Consider the following 21,559-nt stretch of genomic DNA (forward strand, 5'->3'; position numbering starts at 1 on the left):
TATCCAAGTATATCAGAATATCATATCAATAGTATATCGGATTTATATCAGACATATATCACATAGAAACTCACATAATGTATATAAGAATATCATATCAATAATATATCAGATGTATATCATATATATATCGTATTTAATAGTTTTTTTGTTCATCGTTGGGATTCTTTTTCGCAAGCTAGGGTTTAATTTTTTAGAATCTCAAAAAATTCATATCGTATTTAATAGATTTTTTGTTCATCTCGTTCTTCATTCTAGTTTAAATTAGTGAAGTGTTTATGTTCTTCATTCTATTCTAATAGGAAGTATATTAGTTGAGTATATTAGTGTGATATACTAAATATTTTAGGTATATCAGTGTTATATATGACATATATCATGACTATATCAGTGATAAATCTATAAATGGTAAATCATATAACCATATAAGAAGTTATATAAGTGGTATATCATTTGTATATACCAATAATTCCAACATGCAGTCACATGTTATATATACCAACAACATGTAATCACATCAGTTGTTCATTTTGAACCAAAATTTTGATCTCAAAAACAATTTTTTTTCATGAAACATCATACAATCATATCAGAAGTATATATATTAATACACATATATCATAGTTATATCAGAAGTATATCACTGGTAAATTGGAAGTGTATCAAGTACATATCAAACATATATCAGTGGTAAATAAATGATAAATCATATAAGACATATATCAGTACTACATCAGTGGTAAATCTCATATTAGAAGTTATATCAGTAGATCGATCAATGGTAAATCATATAATCACATCAGATGTTATATTAATAGACATCATAGTTATATCAAAAGTAAATCAATTGTATATTAAATGTATTTCAAATATATATTAGACATATATCAAGGTTGTAGTAAATCATATAATCATATAAGAAGTTATATTAGTAGATATCATCGTTATATTAGAGGTATACTAGTGGTAAATCAGATACATATCATGTATATATCACAAATATATCAGTGTTATATTAGTGGTAAATCAATACATGATAAATCATATAATAAGTTAAATTATATAAAGTAAATATCACTAATAAATATGTTTATTAGTTGTAGTATCACTAATAAATAAAAAGTATATAAAGTAAATATCAGACGTATATAATAGTGGAAATTGAAGGGAAATCGAAATGTAGGGTTTTATGGACTTATTTTTGGGTTTCTTGTGCTTAGGTTTGAGCTTGCAGAGCAAAGTTTTCATTTAATGTGAGCCTTCGTTTTTCTTTTTTTGAAAAAAAGTACTATATTTGAACAAAACATAGTTGATATTTTGCTTATTTTACTAATTTTTTTTTTTGTCATATCTCAAGTTGTCCCTTGAATAATTGATACTAAGAAATAAATTTTATTAAGTTTTAACATTCCATTGTCATTTATAAATTTTATGAACTTATTTAAATTATTAATTTTAAATATTTTGATACTTTTGTTTTGAAACAATATTAAATATTAAATTTTTGGAGAATTTGTGTGAGTGTCGTAAAGAATTTAACTTTTAAAAAATATGAAAGGATTTATTTATGCATGAGTAGATGAGTTATTATTACTACTATTCAAGATCATATTATTTGAATGAGTAGTCTCTTTATATCTATACTATATCTAAATGGGGCTATAGAGGAGAATTTTTACCTCTCTATTCTGCCCCCAACTTTTTAAGATATACCCAATTTATCCTTCGTATATACTATATACTCTTCTACAGGATGCTATTATTTGAATGAGGTGTCTCTTTATCTATATCTATACTATATCTAAATGGGGCTATGGAGGAGAATCTTTACCTCTCCATTTTATCTCTAACTTTTTAAGATATACCTAGCTTATATGAAATAAAAAAAAGTTTTCATTTAAATCAATACATACTCTGTGCATTATGATTAACATGTTTGACTACATCTTCTTGGTGAGCGTTTTCTATGGTTTGACAACGACATCCTGTAACATAATAATGGAAAAAATAAAACTCTAATTAATAATGTGCCACTAGACATAAAAATCAAAACTATAATTAATAATGTTTTGTTATAATCCATATCCAACGTGAACTTCAAAATCGAAAACTTAATGATCCAATCAAATAAACTTCAAAATTCATCAAACTCAGCACATAAAATCCACCACCATACTCACACATAAACTTCAAAATCCATCACTAAAATCCAGGGAAATTTGGCTTAATAGCCTTTTTCAAAGGCTAACTATAAAATGTATCACCACCTCTAAATTTTATGTTTTCTAACAATTTGGTTCTGTCACTTTTGCATGAAATTACAAATTACCAATTTTTATTTTATCTCTCCTTTTCTCTGCTCTTTCTCCTTCTTCTCAACTCTATCTCTCTCTCTTTTTCATTCTTCCATTTTTGTGCAGATCCTCTTCTTTGTGATTTTTTTTTCACTTTCAGATTTTTCAAGGACGTGCACTCCTCTCTCTCTCTTCCATTTTTTCTACACCACATTCCATTCCATTTTTTTGCTTTCCTTTGATTTTGGATTTTTTTGTTTTGATTTTGAAGGCATGCATTTTTCTCTCTCCTCCTCTCTCTTCCTTATTCTTCATCCATCTCCTCTCAATCTTGACTATATTGTTGGACCTTAAAATTCAAAAAACAAAATAACAAATACATAGCACAAAAGAACGGGGTCACACCTCAGAGAGAGATTAAAACTCAACAAAGAACACCAAGAACAAGGAGTTCACATAAACCCCCCAAATAAAAAAAGAAAAAAACAGAACACAAGCTCTCGCTCTCTCGCTCCCGCTCCCGCTCTTGACGCTCTCGCTCCCGCTCTCGGCCCTCTTGCTCCCGCTCTCGCCCCTCTCGCTCTCGCTCTCGCTCTCGGTGCTCTCGTTCTCGCTCTCGACGCTCTCGCTCTCGCTCTCGACGTCTGTTTCTCATCGGAAAAAAATGGTAAATGGAGCAACTTGTTGCTGGTTTTTTCAGAGAAGATGAAAGAGAAAAGAATGGGAATGGGAGGAGGCAGCTTAGGAGGGATAAGGAGGAAGATAACAATAAATATTTAGGTTTTTTTATGGTGAGAATAGTTTTCATATAGCCTACAAGAAAGAGGGGGAAATTGAGATTTATGACCCCTCCAATAATTCATTGTGGATTTATATCCCCTTTTGAAAAAAACTAGTTTGTGACCACACTCCCCCTTTTATTTTTTTTTTACCAATTTCATAATTTTTAAATGGGAAATTACTGTAGTAGTATCCTTATGTTTCAAAATAACAATCTCTCCCCCCTCATTATAAAAAAACAAATTTCTTTTCAATCTTTATTCCTTCCACAAGACTTAAAAAATCTAACTTTTAAATTTGAAAAATCAACTACGAAAAGAAAACAATCTAACTCAAAAAGTTAATTAAAATTCTAATATGGAAAAAATCGATAACAAAAAGTTGAAATTACAAAATGAAATACTAGATATTTAATTGTTTAATATGGAAAATCGAATATACATAATTACATATGATTTGTCCGAATTTAATTTAAAAAAAGTCAAGATTTCATAAATCTCGGGCCAATATTGCATTAAATGCCCGAGATTTAATTGACAATAAGAGAACCAAGAGGAGAGGGAAGGCAAAAAAAAAAAAAAAACTAGAATGGTGATTGTGCTATCCTGGTCCGGGATAGTAGTTTCAGTTTTTTTTTTTTTTAATAGAAGATTTGTGTGAATTATGTTATTGGAAGATTTATATATGTGAAGATTGTTTACTTATGGGAGGGTTTTTGTGTATTTGTTGAATTGGTACTTGATTCTCAAATTAAAATGTTGATATTTGTTTCTATATTAAATGATGGAGGGAATCAAGATGGAGAGAACTTTACTTAAAAAAAGGGATATTTTGATAATGTTGGATCGGTATGACAACCCTAGAGGGGGTGAATAGGGTTTAATTAAACTTTATAATCTTTTTACTACGGTGGGCCCAAATTTAAACAAATAAGTAAACTTTTTTAGGAACAATTAATTTTATCACAAATTAAACAATAAATTAGAAATACAAACACCCTAATTAATTTCACCACCCAAATAATTCAAATATAAACATTGAGCATAAATATGAATAACAAATTCGAACAATTAATTTTATGCAATTTGTAATAAAGAAAATTAATTGCAAAAAAAATAGAGTAGGGTTAGAGAAAATGACACCGGAAATTTTATAGTGGTTCGGCAACAACCGGCCTACTCCACTCCCCAAGCGCTTCTTGGGTATTCGATTAAGAAACTTTGACTCTTTCCACGGTAGGAGTCAAACCGGTATAAAACCTTCTTTTTCCGGGAGCAAGAAAAAACCCGATCCTTTCCACGGTTCAGGATCAAACCGTTACAACGCTCTTTTTCGGGGTCAAGAGCAACCCTTACAAAGGATATGAAAATTTGAGAACGAACTTACAAACTCTCTCAAAGAGTAGGTATACAAATATTTGCTCACAAATTTGTAAGAAAAAATTCTTACAAATAAAAGCCCTCAAATTGGCTAAAAGAAATAAAATTGGAAGCTCAAATATCTCTCAAATAAAAAATCTCCCTCAAGAATATAGAACAAAAATTAAAGCTTTGAAGAGAGATTAACAATGTAGAAATTTGGAGAGAAAATTGGGAGAGAATGAGTTGTATAAAATGTTGAAGGAAGTGGGGTTTAAATAGGTGAGGAAAAGTTGAAAATAAATTTGAAATCGAAATTGAATTTGGGCCATTAGATCTTTAATGATTGAAAATCAAAGGTTGAGATTTAATTGAATAAAATAATAAAATAATAATAAAATATTATATATGGATGTGTCAAACGACTATATATATATATATATATTATAATATAATATATATATATTTTTTAAAACAAATATGCATTTAATGTGATGTGACATATATATATATATATATTTTTATTATTATTTTTTTCTTTCTTTTAAGTTACCCTCAACGGTAACTTTGTTTTTTTTCTTTTCCTTTTTTTTGACACCATGCCACATGTCAACATTTTGTTGGACCACTTAGTTGATTCAGCTGCCACGTCATCCATCTCGGGTAATTTTTCTTCTAATTTCTTTCGATCATAATTTCTTCGTTTGAGCTCCGATTTGGGTAATTCAAAATTCGTTGGAATCATCGTATCGAGCTCTACGCTGTGGACACTTTAAAACACTAAAATTATCAATAAACAAAATATGTATTATCAGTAAATCATATAATATTATTGAAGCTCATAATAAATTTATGTTTTATAACAATAATTCTTACACACCAAAAACAATTAATACTAAGTGTGTTTGTTATCATCAAAACATTAATTAATTAAATTAATTAACCGACATTAAGGGCCAAAAAGCCAACAGATAATTTTACAAAGACAAAAAGTAGAAAAAGGTGATAGAGGTCACAAATTAGGTTTTTTTAGAAACGGGTTAAAAATCCAAATGGGTGATATAATGAGGTTAGAAACCTCAATTTCTCAAGAAAGAGATCAAAATTGGAGGTAAAATTTGAATCATATATATTCTTAAACAATTAGAGTTTAAGAATGAAAAACTCTAAAATATAAACATCAAATTCATATATATAAACTTCTATGTCCAGCATAAATTTAAAATATAAAATTTTAGAATTTATATCCAAAGATAAACTTCAAACTCATAAACATTCCCCATAAACAAGACAAAAGAATACAACGTTAGTGTTGGATCACCACAAAAGCTAAAGCTCTAACCGAAAAAATTATGTTGAGGGAAAAGAATAACTTAGTGATCTCCTCAAAACATCACCTTAAATTTGGCCCCAAGAGCTAAAATATTAGCCATCCATTTTCATTTCTCCGAAATCAATTCACAAACAAATTTTCTGTTTCAATACACAGTTACCAGTTCAATACAACCTACTTCACAAAAATTTCAACTTCAACTCCCTTCCATACAACTTCGTTCGACCCAACTCACTTCCATTGTTTTTTTGCTCCCATAAACCACATCAAAATAAATTTTAGCAACATCTCAACACAATAAACATTCAATTTACATCATAATCAGTACACAAACACTTCAATACTTATTTTCAATTCAGGTCCATAATGTCGATTTCAACGAAAATGTAAAAGACATCCATAGTTTTGAAGCAAACCTCAACGCAGTGACAAAACCCATGGAGAAAAGGCACGACAATACCCATGGCAGGACCCACTGTGACAACAACGGTGGTGATGAGATGGTAGTGGCAATGTTAGCGACCCACGGTGAAAATCGCCAACGACGTAACTGCGAAGGAGCGGCGAAGACTGACGACAAGACCCACAGTGACACAACGGCGATGGAGCGAAGACAGAATGGCTAAGGAGCGACGACTGACAGCTGAAGAACGAAATGACGAGGGTTTGGAAGAAAATCACGAATGAGGGAGGGGAAGGGGTTGGAGTTTCCAATCTAAAATTTTCAGCGACGCCCCCTAAATAATGTGTCGCTGAAAGTATTTTCTGCGACACCTTTAATAATTGTGTAGCTAAAAATTGTTTTCAGCAACATCCTTAATAGTGGTGTCACTGAAAACTATTTTAAGTGACATTGAAAGTCAACGGTGCGTCGTTGAAAATCTAATTAGCGACGCTGCTATTAATGGCCAGCGACATCCATTATTAAAAATGTCGCTGAAAATCAGTTATAGCGACATCCTTAGTAAAACGTCACTAAAACACCGCCGCAGAAACTGTTATTTCTTGTAGTGATACTCTTCTATGTACCTTTTCTACGAGATGCTATGATTTGAATGAAGTGTCTGTTTACAGGAGTAGTGCGTCCGTTCAATGTGATTGATCAAAAGGTATGACTGTTCTTCTTTTATAAATCATTTAATAAAATAAAAGAGTGGAAATTAAAGAACTCATATCTTCTTTCTCCCAAAATGTCTACGAAATCCCTTCTTTTATCAAAGAACTCATACCTTTAAAAAAAGAGTGGAAATTAAAAATTTTTGTTCTTCGTAAGGGAAGAATTGAAGCATGCCAAACCAAAATTTGCGAATACAAAAATTAATTTTAGCCAATGAAGAGGTAAAGTATAAAAATTGATGTGAATTTTAAGCGTTATGTTTTAATAAATTTCTTTGAATTATTGTATTGTTATCATATTCTGTGAGTATTTTTTTTTTTTTATAAACTGACATGAAGTTCTTTTCTCTTAATTATTCCTATAAAATTATATTTAATATCTATATTTATCCCACTTGTTGTTTTTGGATTTCTTATTTTATGTTTATATATTTTTTTAATTAAAAACAAATCTTGTTGATTTAAATGGAAATATATTTCAACTAATTTTGGAAACGTTAACCCAAAAGACGGTCATTGAGTTTCCACAATTGCTTCAACTAAAACAGAAAAATTAAACATTAAAATATTCCATCCCTTAAGAGTAACAGAAGACCTCTTAAGAATCTTAAGATAAATGATTCTTCAAATCACAAAAAAAAAAAAAAATTGTATTTATTATTCTTAATTTGTTTTCATGATCTTAACTACTTTTGGATTTTTAAATTGATGTTAGTTTTGTACGTACTCTGATCATATATGTTTCCTAAATTGATATGGAGTGATCATATATGTTTCCTAAATTGATATGGAGTGGTTGTTGTTTGCTTGATCTTATTTTGTACGTACCGATCATATTTTGAGTATCTGTTTCCTAAATTGATTTGTGTGGTTGATGTTTGCTTGATCTTAACTACTGTTAGATTCTTTATTTTATGTTTATATTTTTTTTTAATTAATTAACTTGAATTTCTATACTGAGTTGGAATTTTGACCAATAGATTGTACTATTATTGCACTGATTAGTATTAAATGTTTATATTTTAATTGTGATAGTTGAATGCAACGTTTTCTATTATGCAATGGAAATTCAATAGGTACCTATAAAAAAATCCCTACAAAAAAAAATTTTAACGTCTTTTGTTTGTTGAATGCAATTTTCAGGAGAAGAAAGAGAATTCCACATTTATCGAAATTTCATCCTCACACAAGGAAAAAATTTCAAATTTAAGGGCACATATGACATTGAATAAAAATAGAAGATTAATATTGTTAAAAAAGTTTTGTTTATATACGTACTTTTATAAATACTACTTGATTTTTTTTTAGAGACTGAAACTTACATAAGAAAATAAGCAAGAAAACATAAACTAAACATAAACTAAATAAGAAACACACGATCTGCCTCCAAAGCTCCAAAAATTTCCAACGGTGCTTCCTCCAACCAGATCTGAAAACTAGGAGATGTCACGGCCTGTTGAGCAAGCATATGAGTTGCTCTATTGCCGTATCTGCGCGTAAAACTAAATGTAACTTGAATATTATGAGATTGAAGAAACCCTTTGATAACAGAACTCAGGGCCCCGACCTCCGAATCGTCCACAATATCCGATTCCAGCAGATTAAAAATCCGAAGGGAGTCTGTCTCAATCTGAAGCAGAAGAAAACCAGACTCTAGATTTAGACGCATACCATCATACACCGTGAAACATTTCGCCCAATTGACGCTTGAAACAAAGGAAAGAGGACGCACCGCTGCAAGATACACGAGCCCATTAGAATCCCGGAGGAGCACCCCCATACCTGTCCCAACAGACTCCGTAACAGCAGCGTCCACATTGACCTTGAGGAAAGGATCCACCAGTGGATGCCAAACTATTGCCTGATGCTGCCTTGAAGAGTCCAACCTAGGATGAGAAACCCCTTGCGCCCACTTATACACACGGAGACAATTTTCCAACCAAGCTCATGTGTTCGCGAGTGAACCACCTGCATGAGAAATCAAAAGAGATTAGCAATTTTGAGCATTCCAAATCGACCATAACGTAACCATCAAACACTCCAAGTTAGCCCAAGATACCAAATCCTTCCATCCACGAATAAAGTTACATATCAGAAGAAACCCTTCCTCTTAGAATTGGAATGAGGTGAAAAAATTTATAACAAACCCACATTTGTTGAACATTTTTACAATGCCAAAACACATGAAGTATGTTCTCCCCCTTCTGCCCAAAGAATTTGCAGAGAGGTAGAACATCAAGCCCCCGTACCAACAGGTTATCCCTAGTTGGCAAACGATCAAGACACAAACGCCACCCAAAATGTTTAATTTTGTTGGGAATTTGATGATTACAGAACCCTCTATACCATTTGAGTACAAAAGCTATGGATGAAGACGACGAGAAATGATGAATGAATTCCTGTTCTGCCACCCGATAACCAGTTTTCACGGTGTAAATCCCTCATTTTTTCGAAATGCCAGATACGTTTATCAATCAAACTAACCCCAAGCAGGATCGACAGAATCAAGATGGCCTTCTCTTCGGAAAAGTGCATTCTAATTTTACTCTCATCCCGTTGCCTTCACGGGGTAGCGAAGACACAGAGCGAACTGAAAGTATCCCATCACGTGGTATCCAGTTATCCGCATATATTATGATATTCTCCTTGTTACCCACCCACCAATGGAGACCAACCTGTAAAAGGTCTCGGCCTCACATAAGGCTGCTCCAAATAAACGATGAATGGGAACCCACAGAAGCTTCCATAAAACTATAATTTTTAAAGTACTTAAATCTCAACACCCGGGCAAGAAGAAAGGACGGATTCGAAAAAATCCATCACCCTTGTTTAGCAAGTAATTAGGCTTGGTTAAAGAGTTTCAAGTCTCAAAACCCCAAACCGCCCAGACACTTCGGTAGACACATGTGATTCCATCTAACCCAATGGATCTTACGGTCTTTATCCCCATCCCCCCACCAAAATCGAGCCATTAACATATGCACTTCATGAATTAAGCTCTTAGGAAATCTAAAACAATTCATTGAATAACAAGGAATAGCCTGAATCACGAATTTTAGAAGTACCTCTTTTCCACCCACCGAGAAGAGTTTTCCTTTCCAACCTTGGAGACGAGTCCACATGCAGTCCTTAAGAAAGATTAAGTGCCCTCGCCAATTCCGGCGCATAAAAGTCGATAGACCCAAGTAACGTTGATGACATTTCTCTTGAAGCACCCCTAAAAATGAACAAATAACTGCCTACATGTCAGGTGGCGTACTCTTACCGAAAGAAATCAACGACTTATCCAGATTAATTGTTTGGCCCGAAGCTTGTTTGTAGAGACCGAGAATATCCTTAACAACCCGGCCCTTTGTCGGTGTTGCCTAAAGAAAAGCAGGCTATCATCGGTAAAATATAGGTGCGAAACAGGTGGTCCCTTCCGAGATAATTTGAGGCCCGAAAGTGTATGCCACTCCTCGGCCCTCTGTCAATAAACTAGATAGACCCTGGGCATATAATAAAAATAGATATGGGGAAAGAGGGTAACCTTGTTGAAGCCCAAGATTTGGTTGCACCCGACCCACCCGATTGCCATTAACCTTAAAAGAAAAGGAAACATATGAGATACACCGGAGAATTAGATCCACCTATAGCGATGCGTATCCCATATTTAACATAATCTGTTCCAAAAATGAAAATTCAACCCGGTCGTAGGCCTTACTCATATCAAGTTGCAGTGCGACCCAACCTGTCTTACCCCCTGTTTTGAAACGAAGCGAGTGAATACATTCATACCCCAAGATGACATTATCCACCACACACTGACCTGGAATAAAGGCACTATGATTCGACGAGATGACTGCATTCAAAACTGTCTTCATTCTATTCACCAAGGCTTGGATATTAGTTTATAACTGACATTACAAAGAGAAATCGACCGGAATTCTGAAATACGTCGCGGGTGCTTGACTTTTGGGATAAGGATAATAAGCGTATCATTAAGGGCCCGCAGAGATTTTTGACCGTTCAAAACTTGCAGACAACAACAAATCACATCAGAACCAACAATGTCCTAATAATGTCTATAGATAGGCCATCCGGACCCGGCGCCTTATTCGGGTGAATCTGTTTCAAAGTGGTCGCTATATCGAGTTTAGTAAATGGACGAACAACTGTTGATTCATTCAGTCTTTTGCACACAATTTCACATCTACCAAGGCACTCTGTAAAACTGAAACAGAAATGAAGGATGAGGTAAAAGTATCTGTAAAATAGGATTAAATCATAGCACCTATGGTCTCCGATCGTTGATGCCATATCCCGGAAGCATCCTCCAAGCCATAAATAGTATTCACCCACTTCCAAAACGAAGCACGATTATGAAACCAATGCGTGTTCTTATCTCTCCATTTAAGCTGACATTCCTGTTACCGTTGTTGCCAATAAATTTCTTCCTCCACAAGTAACTGCTCCAGATTCGCCTCAGTAGAAATCAAAGCCTCCTGAGATCCCTTCATAGATAGGTTGTTAATAGCCGATTGAACTTGCAACGAGGCCTCCCGAATGCGGCAGCCATAACCACCGACTTTTGACTTACCCCATTGGTGAAGAGTAGTCATACAATTTTTTATTGTTTACACCTAATAGGAAGGGACACAGTCCATGGGAGCCGCTTGTCAACCTCAAATTACCACAGATTTGCAATCAGAATGAGACATCCATGCCTCCTCAAAATGATGAATATTATTAACGTACCGTTTAGAAGAAGCAGGAAAATCGCCCATATGAGCCTCAATAGTCCGATGGTCAGAGAGAAAAAAAATCCAAATGAAGGACTGAAGCACGTGGAAACATGTCTAGCTATACAGAGTTGCAAAAACACCGATCCAACCGTTCAAAGATTGTCTCACCCTCATCTCGCCGATTTACCCACGTATGTGTCACTGGAAAACCTCATATCAATCAGATCACAATCATCCACTGCCAAACGAAAGTCCAACAACACGTGATCAAATTTGGCTCAACCCCCGATCTTCTCATGATGGTGAAGAATTTCATTAAAATCCCTGCCAATAAGCCATGGGACATCGCTACTCCCTCTGAGATGTTTCAGTAACGTCCAAGAAAAGGAACGCGATTGATCATCGGGGCTACCATAAAACCCCGTGAGACGCCACTGCTTACCTCCATGATTCACCCAACCATCAATGTGTGAAGAAGAGAATGAGATTAGGTGGAAATCAATCTCACGATGCCATAGAAGAGCAATACCACCGCCTTTACCCACACAGTCCATTACAAAGCACCCAAAGAAACTGAATCGATGATGAATAAATTCCATTATGTCCTCCCTAGATTTTAGTTTCAGATAAAAACACAAACCGAGGTTTATGTAGTTGCATCGCCTTGGACAACTTTCGGAATGAACAAGAAGACCCCACCCCCCAAACATTCCAAAATAAGCCATTCATAATGAGCAGCGGGGCTGGTCACCAGCCACCGCCAGAATCGAACAGAGATTCGTCTGGCTATCAGAGATGTTCGTTCTATCGACAATACCCAAATTAGAAGCCCATGCCGTAACTTCTTAAATACAGAAATCAAACGTATTCCGTTGTCATAAGAAATTACATGTTTACCCAGATTTAATGTGGGAGAGGAATTGACATTGGAAGACCCAGATTAAATGTCATGGGTGACTCACTTCCATTTCTTGCCTCGTGGGCCATGGATAGAGCAAACATGGGAAACAGTGGAACGTATTCCGTTGTAGAAGAGCCACTCGCAAATACGCCACCAAACCTCCCATCTGGAACAACTACCTCTGTAATTGAAGGAGACCCACTTACCCCCTGAACATCGTGTTTGTTAGAGGTTGAAGAACGTGATATTGTAGCTTCATCGACCGAAAAGTCAGAGAGTCCCTCCGCCACCTCTACTGGCGCAAGATCCGACCGACAAAGCTCAAGAACGGGAACTACCGGCATCGTTCCTCCCAACGGCGGTGTCGCAGAATCCGGTGCGTCCGTACCAGATCCCGCCTAGGCCAAATGCAAACCGCCCGTTCGAATGCCCAAAGACTCGCTGGCTCTCTCTGAGCTGTCGGGATGAATGGCCACCCCCTGATCGGGATATAGTCCTATTGATAACCAACACCCGTAACCAAGCTCCATATTGAAAGATTTCTGTCGTAGTAGAAGTCGGGGTGTGGACCTCACATTCTCGCAGTGTATGCCTGAGGAACCTACAATGATAACAAAAATCTGATAATCTTTCATATCTAATGAGGCACCAGACGTCCCTTATCGCATCCAACCGGATCTTGATTCCCCGGCGAAGCAGCTTCACAATATCGATAGTCACCAGAAGCAGCAGAAAGACCCCAATCCAATTACAAAACCATCATTGTTCACCATCTCAGCCTGACCCATAACTGATCCCAGCCAAAAAGTCATCTCCTTATTCAAATAATTAAAGGGAACATTATGAATCTGTAACCAAAAGGACGCATTAGTGAACCGTAAGTCAGATAATTCCTCGGTAGCCTTGGGAGAAACCATCACTAGCAGACCCTTATCAAAGGACCACGGGCCAAAGTTCATCACCCGGATCTTATCTGCCCGGGAATGGAAATGAATCACAAATAAATTATCCCCTGCCGCCGCAAACTGAGTACCCTGATGAACACGCCACAAGGAATTCATAACCGAACCAAAGCTTTCGGATTAACTCGCGTACGTAGTAAAACACGACCCACTGCACACAAATTGACACTCTCTGCCATGATTAAAATACCGCCAAAATCAACTCGAACGATCTCCTCCTCATCACTTGTCAGAGTAAGACCTTTCCACAAATCAACAATTTCCTCCATCTCCACCGTCGCCGCGCAAGTCCCATAACCCAAAGTCCAAAAAACAAAACCCTTTCAAGTAGAGAGAAAACCTGTATTTAGACAGGACACAGTAGGCTACTAAGTTACTTTCATTTCGTGATAAATACTAGTTAGCAACACGTGAAATGCACGTAAAATTTTATAGTATTATTTTAAAATATAAAAATATGTAAAAAATAATATCGTTACAAATTATAATATAAATTACTTTTATAAAAATGTCATTGATTTCATAATTAACTTGATGTAAATTGAATAATACAAATTTAAAAAGACAAATAAATTGATTACATATGTAATTTAAATACAACATTGCGAGGGTGGGGATCAAACTCACAATCTCTTGGTTGAAGATATATGACAATTACCTTTGAGTTATGTGTTCGGTTCCTCACAACTTAGAGAAAATTAGTGTAAGTATACACTAAATAATCCGTTGTAGTATAAAAACAAGGTCGCCTCCACAAGGATTACAATTTTACTTGAAATAGTAAATTAGAATACCAAAAAGACAAATTAAAAATAAAATATTAAAGTTGTATGACTGCTGTAAAGGAAATCAACAAAAACAATAAATAAGCAAAAACAAAAATATTCTGCAATTCTGCTCTGGAGCATCCGAAAACGGAAAACAGATAGAAATATGAAATCTGATGCGAAATTAGGGCAAATCGATGGGGAATCACTCTAATGCCCTCGCTCATGTCTAGCTATGCTCTAGTAAACTCAAAATGCTGAATGTCCAAACCAACATGGCTCTCTCCCGAGATACCTAAACATGTTTAACCCCAAATCCCGTTGTAGACTAAACAGGCAATACGAACAGTTTATAGGCACGAAAGGCAAGTCTCATCCCTAATTACTCACCATTCTACTTCAAAGAGAGAAATCTTACACAAATAGAGGCAAACACGCAACATAAGAACTTTCCCAAGCCTCAAGTGAGTATAACAAACCAATAATGTTGGCTAAGAGTAAGGAAGCTTTAGCAGCAGTGAAGATTCCCCCAGCTCAGTGGGACGCAAGGTTCAGCTTCCCTTCGAAATGGATGGGGAATGTACTCTAATTTCGATGCCGAAATGGATTTTCTGTTCTGGGGCTCTCTAAGGCGGCTGGGCACTGTTCTTCTATTTATATCGCGTCCTTAAAAATTAGGGCACCACCAGGAGGCTGTATTGACACGGTAAAACTGGTGCAAATCAATTACTGCACAGTCACACGTTCTAGAGCATCCTGAGCGACTTTAGGCTCCAACATAAATCCATCTTCCTGCCATGCTACAACAACACTTTTACAACCTTGAAAGCACTTGGCTTGCCCTCAACAAATTCTCCAATTCCTCAAAACATTCATAATTAAGTGTAATTCATTCAAAATGAGGGAATTGAGTCTAATGCTCAAGGACCTAACTAAGTGATTTCTTCTATTTTCCATGGTCTTTTGATAAGGACTCTCACATTTATACAACAAAATTGTCCAAATTATACCACAAAACACTCTCTTATGGAGAGTTATCACACCCCCAAACTTAAAACCTTGCTTGTCCCCAAGCAAGATTAAATCCAACATCCCAGAAATATGAAAAGCATTTGCAACTATTGAACATACATCTTGCATCAAACACTGCTTTCTGCTTTCACACTTACTGCCAGCACATACTTAAGCCATGAATCTGCTTTCGCTAAAAACATCTACAAGAGAGCAGCTAGATTCTTGCTCCAGCTCTAGCAAAGGCTCTTTCCTACAGCTCTAGCATCATCCTATTTTCCTTTTCAAAAACATCAACTCACATAGAGATAAACTTTTCAAACTCCCTCTTGCTCGCCTAAGGCACTACCCTTTTATTACCATTCTAGCTTTTCAACTATGGGCTACTAGCCCTTCCTAGCCCTGCAGCCTCTTTAAGAGCTTTTTTTTTTTGGCTGAATTACAGGACTAGAAAGATTCATAGTTATACATTACAAGCTTATCCTTACAAAAACAAAGCAAGTGTGTACACCCCCAAACTTAGATGTAGCATTGTCTCAAATGCGACTGACAGCAGGATATAGGATGCTCTCTCATACCCCTAAACTTAGAACTAAGAAAAATGGAGATACAGAGGGGCATTTTTCGCAGGTCAAATATAGATGGTGTAAGAAGGACATAAAAAAAGGGTGCAAAATAGAAGGATTGACTCTCTGGTGATACTAAGGTATTGTCCGGCTTTGATAAATGAGCTATGAAAGCTTCTCATCTAAGTGCTCTATATTTTTGAATTGTACTCACAGGATGTTGTTGGGCCTTTGTATTTGGGCATATGCTAGGGCAGAACAAAAACTGTTGCTGCCTGCAAGCGGATGCTCTAGCACAAAACTTTATTTAAGACTAAACATCTACTGGCAGAATTATTACTTAAGAAATCAGGGCAAGAACAAGATGCACAGAACAACAGATGCAAGAACAATCATATTTCAATTCATTTAAGCACTTAAAATTTAATTTGTGGGAGGGGTAGACATATCTAGCTACAAAAATCTAAAGATGAATGTGTGGAAAATTAAATCGCAAAAATTAAGACATGAAAATAAACGACATAAAGTAAAAACATAAATTTTAAAATATCATGCGGGTGGGGTCATTCAATAGGAGCAAAAAGGAAATGGATTTCCTCTTATAGATCAATCTTCTTCATCTTCTTTCTCATCCAATGAGTCGCCCGTGGGCTGATCTTCCTCTTTGGTCCATCATATTTTTCTCTCTCTTTTCCACTAGGGTAGGCTCCTGCAAAATATATGTAGCATACCTCTTCCCCTCGGTTGAGGAAACAGAAGTTCCCTTTACTACCTTTTTCTTTTTCTTGGAGGCGGTGACTGGAGTTGCTTCCACTTGAGGTTTTGCCTTTTTCTCTTTGCTGGTGATGTTTCTAACTCTCTTTTTGGTTTCCTCGTCCTTGATGCATGACCTTTTAGAGTAGGTTCGATGTCGGGTGGCTCTTCTACAAGTAAGCTTGGTGGCTTTTCCTCTACAATGATGTGCACTTTATCTCCATTAGTAAAACCTTCTTGAGCTCCAGTATCCTTGCTTACAGTATGCTCCAACACAGCTCTTCCTCTGCCACCGGACTGCTCCAGCATAGTTTGAGTTGAATGTCTCTATCAATGTTTCATCTAGAATTTTCAGCACAGAGCACTCTTCAGCTTCTACTGGATACTTCATGGAGTCATACACTGAAAATTTGATCTTCTGGTCTTGCACACGCATGGTGACCTCTCCTTTGTGTACGTTCACTAATGCTCTCCCTGTGGCTAGGAATGGTCTTCCAAGGATGATTGGCACTTCTTTATCTGCATCATAGTCAAGTATTATGAAATCATCAGGAAATATAAACTTATCTACCTGTACCAATACATCTTCAATCTTCCCTTCTGGATGAGTGATGGAATGGTCTGCCAGTTGAAGAGTTATAGTGGTAGGCCTAGCTTCTCCCATGCCTAGCTTCTTGTAAATAGATAAAGACATTAAGTTAATGCTCGCTCCCAAGTCACACAGTGCTTGTCCAATTTTCTGATCTCCAATAGCTACTAGAATTGTGAAACTTCCAGGATCTTTCATTTACTTCGGTATTTTACTAGTCAAAATTATACTACACTCCTTGGTTAAGTAGACTATTTCAAACTCTCCCAGCCTGCACTTCTTAGTGAGCACATCCTTCAAAAACTTCACATATGTAGGCATCTGCTCCAAAGCTTCCACCAATGGGATATTAATATGTATCTGCTTAAGTACCTCAAGAAATCGTGTAAACTGCCCATCTTGATTCTTTTTCGACAGCCTTTTAGGAACATATTTTGTTGTGGTTGCTGGAGCAGTGGCTTGTTCTGGATGCTTTGGCTTTTCAATTGCCTTGACACGGATGCTTCAGCATTGTCTGTCTTAGCAACTTGGTTGTCCTCTTCGCTTGTGTTGCTTTGGGGATCCACTATCTGCTTAGTGTTCACTAACTCCCTGAGGTTTGTCCTTTTTTTAACTGGCATGGTTATAGGTGTCATGTTTGCCTCAATTTCTTCTTCTTGATTTAGTTCATCATAAAGTCTTAGAGCATTTGGATGGGTAGGAGGTAATGTCTTCCCGCTTTTCAATGTAATGGCCTTACATTGCTTCTTCCCACCTCTTTTTTACTGTTCAGTGTCACTAAGAAGCACTCCTCGTGGACGACTTTTCAATTATGTGGCTAGCTGACCTATTTGCACCTCCATATTCCCCAATGATGCAGCTAGACTTTGAACAATAGTACCATTCTTCTCTATATAAGCATCGTTCTTTACCATATACGCCTTAAACATATCCTCTAGGGTCATAGTCTCTTGATGCTTTGGAGTGGCCTGTTGATTCTGCCCAGAAAAACCAGGTGGGTACTGCACCTTCTGTTGGTATGCTGGAGCATAGCTTGTTCCAGCTGCTCCAGCATTCTACCCTGATTGATTTCCGCCACAGCTAAAATTCAGATTATAAATGTTTCCATAAACATTATTCCTGTTTGGCTGTTGATTACCCAAACAAAATATTGAAGTTGGGTTGCCCGGACAATCCTCAAAACGATGCTCTCCTTCGTAATAAGGGCATGAAACATTATGCACACTGTTTTCCTTACCCTTGGGTGCTCCAGCATCTGAGTGCGATATGCTCATCATCACAATGTTTGCTAGCTTTGAAATTTGTGAATTTCAATCTGCCACGACGTCATCCTCTACTAATCCCTTAGATGTAGTTGCTGAAGCAACCTTGGACTTTGACCATTGGTGCTTATTGCGCGAGATTCTCTCCAAAATGTCGAATGTTTCAGCATATGACTTTGACAATAATGCTCCATTCGCTGAGGTATCTATCACCAACTGCGTGGACTCATTCAAATCATTATAATACGTATCTATTTGAATGCACCGTGGGATTCCATGATGAGGGCACTTTTGGAGCAGTCCTTTAAATCTGTCCCATTACTCGCTCAAGGACTCCCCAAGGAGTTATTGAAAATTGTTTATCTTGTTCCTAAGCTCCGCATTTTTCGATGGTTGGAAGTATTGCATCAGGAACTTCTCTGTTAAATCATTCCATGAAGTGATTGACTCTGCAGGTAAAAAATCCAACCATGCTCCATCACTATCCCTCAAGGAATAAGGAAACAATTTCAACCGCATAGCCTCCTTAGTTACCCTACGGTCTGGGGCCGCAAAGCTCTAATTTCCTGCTCTATATCATCCGCGAGCAGAACAACATTCAGAGGAGGTGCTGGAACATGTCTTCCAACTACAACCCCTTGAGATTCCCTCTACTCTCAACTCTGGTGGATGTTGTGGGTTATCCATTTTAATTTCTTCTCTACGATGGACTCTTTGCTTGGCCCTTCTCCTGTTGGGTGTGTTGCCCTAAACTCGTAGTTTGTATTTTGTAAAAACAAATGTCTATTTAATAAAGTTTTATTCAATAAATTTGTTGTTGAATCATAGCTTTGCATTGTCCAAAATCCAATAAACTAAACATCCAAGGTTATTTTTGATGTAATCGGGACAGTATATATACTGGGTATATAGTTGATATACGGGGTATATATTTGATATACCCCTGATATATGAATGGATAATGTCCCGTGAATAACCTAAAGGGTCTATAGTATATGGATAAGGCTGGGTAGCTTATCCTGGCAACACTATGGATACGGCCCACTCTGTAAAGGTTACAGACGACTCGATCTAGGTCGTTCGTGTGGAGACATGCGAGTGGGGGTATCCTATACAATGAGTTTGTATAAGACCGGACCGCGAAATAGACAATCTTTAGGTGTAACACCGTTGACTAATAGATTGCCATTTCTTAGGATGACCAGGCAACTCATTCTCAATCCTGAGTGAGTTATGAACTCCTGCCCGTGAGGGCTCGTCCTTTGATCTGTATGGGTGAGAGTGGCCCGAGTCGCCGACTTAATATTCCTATCATTTTGGGGACGAGACCGAGTGGGGAGCGGGGAACATAACTTCACAAGATGAAATTCACTCCTCCCCGACTTTAGAGGAGTAGATGAGTGTTCCCTTAAATGCTGACTCCGGGACTTGAACAAGGGGCCCCACCCTCTCATTGGCCGAGAGGGACTTCCGGTTATTGGTTGGACCATAACCGGGTTGTTCATTAGAGGAGCAGTGGTGTTTAAGGAGTAAGATGTAACTCAGGGGTAAAACGGTAATTTGACCCAACTTGAGTTACGAACAGTCGTGAAGGATTGACTCGTCATTAATGGTCATATATCCATAGACACGAAAACGTTCTGCAGTGAGAAGAGTGCAACTGCGGGTCTTTAGTGGAATGACCTGTAGTTAACGAATCTAGATTAACTCGGTCAATGAGTTTTACCGATTAATCTTGCATCGTTGGAGCGTCGGATCTGTAGGTCCATTAGGTCCCCTTGCTAGCTCATAACGGGTAAAACGAGGATCAAGTTTTTGGAAGAATTTGAATTGTTCAAATTATTTAAGGGATTATATGTATATTGATACATTATAATATATAGTTAATTGTGAATTAAAACTATATATTATGAGAGATATTATTTGAATGAGATTCAAATAAAATTAATATGAATGAGATTCATATTAAAACTATAGGTTAAAAATAATGTGCATAAGATGTACATTAAAACTATAGGTTATACGAGAGAAATGTTTTAGAATATGATTCTAATTTTATAATAAATAATTAAGTGTTAATTATTTATGTATATATATATTTATTAATTATTAATTGGATTAATAATTAATTATATTGATTAATTTGATTAATTAATTATATATATATACTAATTATTATATATATATATTAATTATTGTTATATTATATATATATATATATATTAATATTATTATTAATATTAACTCCCCTGCAAAATTGCAGGGGAGTGGGAGGTGTTGTGACGTACCCCACGTCACCCTTCTTCTTCCTCTCCAAGTGTTGGAGAAGGTGAAGAACATAACAGAACAACAAGAAAAAAAAACTCCCAGGATTTCTCTCAACCTCTTTCAATCTCTCCCTGACATTCCAAACAAGTTGCTCCCACCAGCATGATCCCGAGACCCAAGAGGATAGCTAGGAAGATATTTTGGTGGTGTTAATTGGGAAAAAGTTGAAGAAACATTGTTCAAAGGTAATGGTTTCCCCTGTATTTTCCCTCTTTCAATTTCTTTTTTGTATCTCAAAAAACAGCAACGAAAGTCCGCTTCCGCTCCGGGATTCACATGCCTTCATCTCCTTCCAAAAGTTCGTTCAATTTCTGGGTCAAACTCAACTTCCAAAGTAGGAAAATCGTTCATTCACTGCACAAATCAACAAGAGAGAGATTAAGAGAGCTCTTTAAGTCTCGTATTCTAATTTGCTAAATGAAGTAAGAAAACTCAATCTCCGGCAACGACGCCAAAAACTTGTTCGATTCCTCACAAGTTGGAGAAAATTAGTGCAAGTATACACTAAATAATCTGTTGTAGTATAAAAACAAGGTCGTCTCCACAAGGCTTACAGTTTTACTTGAAATAGTAAATTAGAATACCAAAAAGACAAATTAAAAATAAAATATTAAAGTTGTATAGCTGCTGTAAAGGAAATCAACAAAAACAGTAAATAAGCAAAAACACGAATATTCTGCGATTCTGCTCTGGAGCATCCGAAAATGGAAAACAGGTAGAAATATGAAATATGATGTGAAATGAGGGCAAATCGAGGGGAAATCACTCTAATGCTCTCACTCACGTCTAGCTATGCTCTACTAAACTCAAAATGT

General features: G+C 36.4%; 2 protein-coding genes and 1 non-coding gene across 3 annotated transcripts; 1 reads left to right on the forward strand and 2 right to left on the reverse strand.

The window, feature by feature from the left end:
• Window positions 1-8,241: 8,241 nt before the first annotated feature.
• LOC148211988 (uncharacterized) lies at window positions 8,242-11,482 on the reverse strand. The gene is made up of 3 exons (XM_088122976.1): window positions 11,295-11,482; window positions 10,918-11,094; window positions 8,242-8,767 (listed from the first exon to the last, which is right to left on the reverse strand). Exons 1-3 carry the CDS (start codon window positions 11,480-11,482, stop codon window positions 8,242-8,244), a joined length of 891 nt encoding a protein of 296 aa, XP_087979102.1.
• Window positions 11,483-16,788: 5,306 nt separating this feature from the next.
• On the reverse strand, window positions 16,789-17,352 carry LOC148211989 (uncharacterized). The gene has a single exon (XM_088122977.1). The coding sequence runs from the start codon at window positions 17,350-17,352 to the stop codon at window positions 16,789-16,791; it is 564 nt and encodes a 187-aa protein (XP_087979103.1).
• Window positions 17,353-18,687: 1,335 nt separating this feature from the next.
• On the forward strand, window positions 18,688-18,794 carry LOC148211990 (small nucleolar RNA R71). The gene has a single exon (XR_015790586.1). It is a non-coding gene; the product is annotated as a small nucleolar RNA R71 (small nucleolar RNA).
• The last annotated feature ends 2,765 nt before the right edge of the window (window positions 18,795-21,559 follow it).

This window comes from Momordica charantia (assembly GCF_013281855.1).
Source record: "Momordica charantia cultivar OHB3-1 chromosome 4 unlocalized genomic scaffold, Mcharantia_2.0 BLBB01000004.1, whole genome shotgun sequence".
NCBI classification, from domain to species: Eukaryota; Viridiplantae; Streptophyta; class Magnoliopsida; order Cucurbitales; family Cucurbitaceae; genus Momordica; species Momordica charantia.

Coding starts and splice junctions, on each gene's coding strand:
- LOC148211988 (XM_088122976.1), bottom strand. CDS start 11,482: ATGACTACTCTTCACCAATGGGGTAAGTCAAAAGTCGGTGGTTATGGC. Junction 11,095..11,294: donor GAAATTTATTGGCAACAACG/GTAACAGGAATG, acceptor TTTCTGTTTCAG/TTTTACAGAGTGCCTTGGTA. Junction 8,768..10,917: donor AGGACATTGTTGGTTCTGAT/GTGATTTGTTGT, acceptor TTCTCATCCTAG/GTTGGACTCTTCAAGGCAGC.
- LOC148211989 (XM_088122977.1), bottom strand. CDS start 17,352: ATGAAAGATCCTGGAAGTTTCACAATTCTAGTAGCTATTGGAGATCAG.